The sequence below is a fragment of the Xiphophorus couchianus genome, chromosome 22, assembly GCF_001444195.1.
Source record: "Xiphophorus couchianus chromosome 22, X_couchianus-1.0, whole genome shotgun sequence".
Classification (NCBI taxonomy): Eukaryota; Metazoa; Chordata; class Actinopteri; order Cyprinodontiformes; family Poeciliidae; genus Xiphophorus; species Xiphophorus couchianus.
In genome coordinates this window covers 29,895,023-29,902,803 of record NC_040249.1, presented here as the reverse complement: position 1 = coordinate 29,902,803, position 7,781 = coordinate 29,895,023, and the positions used below count along the sequence as shown (strand labels likewise).

The 7,781-nt window shown below is 37.5% G+C and overlaps 1 protein-coding gene across 2 annotated transcripts in view; it reads right to left on the bottom strand.

Moving 5' to 3' along the window:
* Nucleotides 1–217: 217 nt before the first annotated feature.
* Nucleotides 218–7,781, bottom strand: part of LOC114137748 (GDNF family receptor alpha-1-like) — a 112,550-nt gene continuing 104,986 nt past the window's right edge. For both annotated transcript variants that reach the window (XM_028006555.1, XM_028006556.1), the window contains 2 exons: nucleotides 6,500–6,541; nucleotides 218–3,587 (listed from right to left, as the gene is read on the bottom strand). In XM_028006555.1, coding sequence (XP_027862356.1) covers nucleotides 3,447–3,587; nucleotides 6,500–6,541 — 183 coding nt within the window. In that variant the 3' untranslated portion in view covers nucleotides 218–3,446. The remainder of the gene's footprint in view (nucleotides 3,588–6,499; nucleotides 6,542–7,781) is intronic.

Genomic DNA, 7,781 nt, shown 5'->3' with positions numbered 1-7,781 from the left:
CTGACTCTGAACCTGCAACTTTGTGATGTTAAAACATATTCACAGTTTCTAGAACTTATGAGTTATTAAACGTGACAGGCAAACATTAGGATAAAATGTAAAATTTTAACAGAGTCCATCCTTTCATTAAGCGGTCACTTTTCAATGACCGAGAGCCCAGACCCTGTGGACGAAGTGAAGCATAGTCATCAGTGAAATATAGACAATTCACACACGATTTGAGTGAAGTAACAGTTTTTAATTAGAAGTTTTGTACAGTAGATTTTTAGATTTTCACAAGCTAAGAAGTAAACGATGTCAGACAGGTATGGGTAACTTCTGGTCGTTTCAGACAACGGATGGGTTGGTGGTAAACGGTGAACATGTTTACCGTCTTCAGTCTGTATCAGATGAACCATTTTTAAAACAATTTAATCTAACCTCCCATAATCTGAAGAGACTTCAGGATTCAAAATTTAAGTTTCAGAAACCTTCTTAGAATCGGTTCTGAGTGAAAACTTTATTATAAGCCAACTTTTAATACAGGTTTTCATCCAAACCTTTTTAAAAGGCGTTTCCATGTCAAATTCTGGCGCACTAAGAAATAGTCTTTGATTATTCCCTTTTTTTAACACCAAAACAATTTGCCTATCCTATCATCACCTTTGTAATTAATTTTGGAGATAAATCCAGAAATAATTACAGTAACTGTTTGTAGCAGTTTTAGGACATGGTGGGTTCATCTCGTTCACTTCAGCTCTTAAAAATAAAAACAAACCAGTAAATAAAAGTTAGAAAAATAATTGTCAATCTTAGCCAAAAAAAGAAACTAACAGCTCATTTCAGCAACTTTGTAAATGGGATTCATCATACAAACAATATGCTTTAACTACAAGGAGAGGGCTAGCCTCTTTCTCAGATGCAATAATATTCCATAATCATATACATACAGAGAAATATACATTTGTCATAAAAAAACTATATTCTGGCTTATTTGTTGTACTTTACGTTGAATTGGAAAATTGAAACAGTTCACAATGCTCTGAAAGAGAATATTATTAGACATCAACTTGCCCGATTCAAAAGTGTTTCAGCCAAGTACGTACAGTGCATATACCATGTTTATGCTCGGTAAATAACATTGCGGTTCTGCGATACGTTAACTGTGTTCTGATTAGCTACATGAACCGAAGCAGCGACTCTTTAACACTCCCCCAGAAGCAACAAACGGTCGGAGAGAGAAGCTCAGCTTGTCGAGGTGAAATCCTGAACACAAGCTGGGAATGAAGTGTAGAATGGAAAACAAGGTTTGTGATTTTCTGTGGCAGGAACCAGACACTGTTCAATGTCACTTACTTTTTAAAACTTTTTTCTTAAACTTCTTGGAAATTATACAGAGCAGACATAAGTTCACAGAAGATAATGGGGGAAAAAAAAGATGAAAGTTGACTCGTTGCTGGAACTCTGCTTGAATCCTAAGCTGTTAAAAAGGTTATATTTTGCTTTAGTCCAACAGAGTCTGTTCACAATGATTTTTTACAAGTCACCGTTAGTTACATACAATTCCTAATCTGTCAGCAGTCACTTTGTTTATTAGAGACAGTTCATACTGTGTTTTGTACAAGGAGTCACACCTCTTGAATTCCCCATCACTCAATTAATTAAACTATCCCCACTGTGATGTATGGTGGCAGAAGTATCATGCGGTGCTGTTCTTTTTCCAGCAGGTAAAGATGGAGCTAAATCCAGGGACAGTAGTTCATCTTTTAGCAGAATAAAGCTAACACACGACTAAGAGTAATATTGTGTTAGAATGGCACAGTCAAAGTCCTGACTTAAATCCAACTGAGAATTTTTGACAAAATTGAGAAATTACAGTTGAGACCAATTAAACTGAGGCTAAGCTGTGTTGTCTGTTAAAAGCTTGCATAGTTTATGAAGTACTGTGTCTTGATTTGTCACATAAAATATCAATAACATAAATTGATAATTTTGGTTGTCACGAGAAAAAAATGGAAGTAGTTCAAAGGGTGGAAAAACTGTTGCAAATCACTATGAAACTGAACAGTGAACATGAGTGTTAACAGTGCTAGCTGTTAGCACTGTTAACAGCGTTGGTTGCCTTGGAGCAACAATGTCTTGGGTTAAATCCCAAACCTGTGGTCTTTCTTTAGGGTTTTGCTTTTTTCCCCTGTGGATTCTCTCTGGGTTCTCCAGTTTCCTCCCACAGTCCTAAGCTTAACTGGTAGCTTTAGATTGCTCACATGGTGCGTATGAGTGATTTATTTGTGATTGTTCATCCAAAGTGTGTCTGTTTTGGCCCCTGACGGACTAGCGACCTTTCCATGGTATACCTCATCTCTTGCCCAATGGCTGCTGGAGATAGAAAAACTGGTTACAGCGAACAAATTTGCCCTCTAAGAAATCCTGTCAGAACTCTGTGACTGAACTCGGTTATAACCAATTAGCACAAAATGTGGGGTTGGAAGGGTTTCAGAAAATAATCAATTAAAACCCACTCTGACATTAGGGAAGCATAGAATTTCGGGCGGTTTTAAGTAAGAGTTGCTGAAAACACTTGACAATTTATCAGGTGCATGATAAATTGATTGTTCAGGAACTTTGCTGTTGTCTTCCATAAAGGAACTAAGGAATGGAGAGTTTTAAGGAGGTGTAGTAACAGACGACAGGAGTGTCTCCATTATTGACATTTGATTTATGCATGTCTATATTCATTGTCTCGTGTGTGACATGATGCATTTGTTTGTGGGACTTTGTCATGTGTGCTTATCAGCTGACATTAGTGTTCAGAATGAAATACAACAAAAACATTTCTGGGTGTGGCCTTTGACACTTTTCTACTGCTTTGAAGCAGGTGATGTGCATTTGAGTCTTTAGTTAAGCTCATAAAAATGTAAAATACCAGATCACATCATTATCAAAACATACACAAATCACAAAGGAGACTGAACAACACCAAAAAAACTCTGCCTCAGTGATAGATTCAGCTTTACTGAACTTACTGTGACTCTTAAGCAAATCATCCCACCAAAAAGCCTCAACACGCATATAGAAATGGGTGAAAACTTGAATGGGGAACTCTGAAAACTGATGTTAATTTACACTGTGTTTCAAGGGTCTTCACTCATCCATCAGTGGAACGTAGTCCTCAAGGGTATTCTGTCACATCTTCCTGCTCAAGCGGCATTCGTAAATGCTTCAAATCCACATTTCTGACCGAACCAGCTGTAATGAAGTCAAAATGTCTAATAAATCACGATTTTAGCATTAAGCGGCAATGCAAAAACCAACAGATTGGGAAACAAAAGTGTAAATGAAAAGATCCAGGGACAACAAAAGTACAACAAAAGGTACTGAAAAAGAAAGGATATCTTTTTCCTTTTTTGCTTTCTTTTATACAAATATGAGTTTCTCAGTCCATAATTTGCAGCTTTCTGGCAGCATGGCTACAAGTAGCCCTGCACTCCAAAGTAGAGCAGCAGGGGCAGCAGGGAGGTGACGCCCACAGCCTGTCTACAGACGGCCGAGCCTCGCAGGATGGCGTTGGACGCGCTTGGACCATCTACCTTCGGAGCCTGCGGATCAGACTGAAAGGAAAGACAATGTGTGGTTTAATGATTCTAAATGACTTGTGATGCAAAGATAAACAAATACCTCAGTCTTAAGACAGACTGTTAAGATTAGCTGCAGACAAAGCAGAGGCCTACTTCTGTTCAGTTACATTTCTATAAATTTGTGCTGCTGTGTTGCCTTAATGCCTTGTGATGAACTTCAAACAGGACTCATGTTTTCTTTCCATTGCTGTTTTCTTTTTCCAGAGACTCAGTGTGAGGCTTTCGGTGAAAACAAATGCATGTCCAATTCAATGTGTGAACTATAAACCTAGCTTACTCCATCTTTATGTCACTGTTATCGGTGTATAAAAAACCCTAACTAAAATAAACAACTCTTAGCCTGGTGGGGCAAAGTAAAGTCTGGTGGCCCTCCAGGCTGATAAAACTTTGGGTGAAACCCTGAAATAATTTCAGATTTCGGTGTTGTTGGATAAATTGTATTTTTAGTAATTATCAAATATTCGTTGTATCATGTAGCCTTGTAGTTACATTTAGATAATGTTTACTTATATGCTTTTATTCTTTTACTCTTAGTATAAGTAATGTTTCTGTGTGTTAAATAACTTTGATTCCTTTTTAAGGAATCCCTGTGAAATGGAGGTGTTAGTTGTTCCCAGCTGAGTTTTACAATCCTGGAGGAAACTCTGCTTTGTTCTTTGTGCTACAAAGCCGTTGCTTTGAAGCTATACAACGTGTCCCATTCGACGCCGTGCCTGGAGCAAGAAGGATTTAGATTGTAGATAACATATGTTTAGTTAATGATTGTTATTTAGCACTGCAACTAAAATGCTTTGACCCCACCCTTTTAGAGTTGCAGTGCTCTCTGTGATAGGGACTCTGAAATCAATAAAACAGAGGAGCGAGAGATGTGTTTTTCAGAGCGGTAGGAGATTTGTAACTGAAAGCATATCTCTGTCTGCTCTCCTCGCGAGAACAAAGAATTTAACTCTCTTGTCTTTCCTATGTTTGTTTAAATTGTTTTAATAGGTATTTAGACCTGACAGGTGTCCTGTGATGGACTGGCAACTTGTCCATGGTGTCCCACACCTCCAGAACAACCATTTGGTGCAAGTCATTGAAGCTTAATGTTAATATTAAAGCTATGAGAACACAGTCCATGTGTGTTTGTGTCATAAATTGTGAATGACACATCTAGATCTACTAGATCTTTAAGAGATAAATATAACTTTTTTCTAGGGCTGCCAATATTAACGCTTTCGCCCATGTAATTAATCTATTAAGTTTAACGAGTTAATATTTCATAAAGCAGATAAATCACGTTATCTATTTTGACCAAAAAGCCTCTACTAGCCCTATTTAGTTGACAGAAACGCGGCATGCAAAGTCACAAATGTGAGGGAAATATGAGCGAGTCAGACTGGTGACTCAGCAGAAAATTTCACTTTACAAAACACCGTGATGAATGTTTGAATAAAACCAAGCCAGCATGTGGCCGACTTATTATAACGGTGAATTATCCTTCAATGGAAGTTTAGAGTTTCCATTTCTAAATTATGTTTGAAACAAAATGATTTTCCTAAATATGAAAACCTGAGAAACCGAGATGTTTGGTTTGAGGCAATAAAATATTTTCTTTAACATTTTTAGGAAAATGTGCATTTTTACATTTCAAGATTTCAAAGTTAAGATCCTAGTGGTTAATTGTGATTAATCACGGCGCTATGGTGTGATTGATTGACAGCACAGAGCTTTTCACTCACCTAAACCTTTTGTCTAGAACTTGGAACTTGGTTATATTGGGTAAAGAGGGAATAACTGCATCAAAGCACTTGGTTGAAAGTTTTATTATTGTTTTGAGAAACGTTTTTACGGTTTTGGTGTTGCTCCTAATAATAACTGCCAACAAGCCCCAACCTTTAGATGCTGCACTTGTAGTTAACAAGTTATCTGGAAGCCTGAATATTTTGATGAACTTTTTTCCCTCAATAAAAACACACATTAAATTTTCATTATTTATGAGCTTTAGAAAAATCCTCACCACATTTTTAATGAGACATATTAAACTTCTACATTGCACAATGACCTAATCAAATCAAGTTAATCAAGGGTGACAGAAATATAATGAAAGGTTGTTTTTGTAACTATAAAATCATGAAGTGAAATAATAAACATAGTCTCACATGTGAAGGTATTTAAATTAGCATGACCCAGCATGTAAAAGGTATGTTAGTATTTTTGCTCCGTTGCTTATGATGCTTCAGCCAATGGCTGGGTCATCTCCCGGCGACCCGGTTCTGCTTCCACTAAATGTCAGTCCAGTGCATAGCAGTACCTTATTATTGCAGAATGACATTTACAGTGAACTTTAAAAGTCGGCAGATAAGCAACGATCCCATTTCAGCCTCAAAGGAACTACAAAGACCAAGAGTTTACAGAGAAGGCAGCAAAGATTGCTGTGGCAATCACCGTCAGAGGAAGGTCAGACACTTCCAGCAGTGAGGTCGGATTAGGACCCTGTGATGATTTGATCACTCAGCAGATTGCTTGATGCTCTTAAATAAAATTGTTTCCAGGAAGAAAAAGACTGAAACTGTTGGATTTAATGTGTTTGGGGTTTCTGAGGGCTGTGGTACGGTTCTAAAACGTAGGAGAAAAATGTCTGTTTAAAAATATATTAAATAAATAATTTTAGCCAACAGTGGTACTTCTGTATTAATGTAAATTGCCAATGTGGTAACTGGACACACCTTCTTTGAAGTTTTTACTGCAAAATTGTTTTAAAACAGGCAGAATGATGTAAGAAAGTTTATATGAACATCTTTGAAACAGATTCATATTGTTCATGCAACTAACTACGATTTTATTAAAGTCACTTGCATTTTCCAATTTATACAAATGAATCAAAGAATAGACAATGAACTTACTGAACAGACATCAACAGTGGCGTTTGAATGTAGTTTCTGAGCCTGAAATGAAAAAAATGAAAAAAAAGAAATAAAAATCACAAACCAAATACTATTTTAACAGTTAAGCCCAAAAGTATTCAAACCCTGAGAGATTTCCATATAAAGTCATCTGTTGAAATCAACGTCGCTGTTAATGCTTTAAAGTAACCCAGCCAGAGTCCTGGCTTGAATCTGTGAAGATAAAGATTAGGGTGATGGTACGGAGGTCTTCTACCCTCAAACACTTGGCGCTCATCACCAAAGACCAACATGTCATGTATCATGGGAAACATGTTCAAAGAACAATTTGATTGTTGTAATTTTATTTTAGTTATTTAACCTTGATTTTACCAGGATAAAGTTGGATCTTTCCCCATCAGAACTCCAATGTCAAATATGACGGTTGTGGGCTGACTCGGTCCTGCATGGAATCGCATCCGGCCAGGATGAGTAGCCAGCCGGTGGACCTGCGCTGCCACAGCTGGCTGTTTGACCCGAGAGCAGAAACTCAAACTGTAGCTCTGCTTCACCAACACAAAAAGGTTTGGGTGCATTACTTTTTAGTCAGACTGAACTCAACTTGGCCTTCTCTACTATTAATCTGTCATATTCATGAACTTCATTTACTAGACATTTCATACAAGCCTCTTTATAATACTGAAGAGTAACGTTCTGCTTCCACCATCACATGAAGAGTTTCTTCACCTGGGGAAAAAATGTTGCTTTCTGACATTGTGGCGGTGCTCTACATCAGCTGTATCATTCCTAGCTTTAGATTGTGGAATGTGGAACTTTAATTGCTTCCTAGGATGGAATGAAAACAAACCCTCTGTTTCCTCTGCGTCATTACAGAAAGGACCTCACATCTGTTCTCCGCCTAGAAACCACGGAGTGAGCAACCATCCCACAAAGCAGTAATTTCTTCAGACGGCCAGAAGTGGGAATGAAAGCATGATTTGTGGTATGTGGAGCGTACCACACTACTTGAAATATTTCTCTGTAGATTTTTTACCTTACCTTTGTTCCCATAAAAGGAGACACTGAGGATACAATAACGTACTCAAACAATTGGTAAAATCTTGGCTGGCCGTTCATTAATTTCTGCCTCAAGACATTTGGCAAACCCTTCCTAAGTTCACTTTGCAATTCATTTGGTATGAAAATATGAAACTTTTCCTATAGATGAGAGGAGGACTGGATTTTCCCCATTCTTAATGTGCATAAACAAAATCAATAAAAATACGTGGGAGGAATACATGTT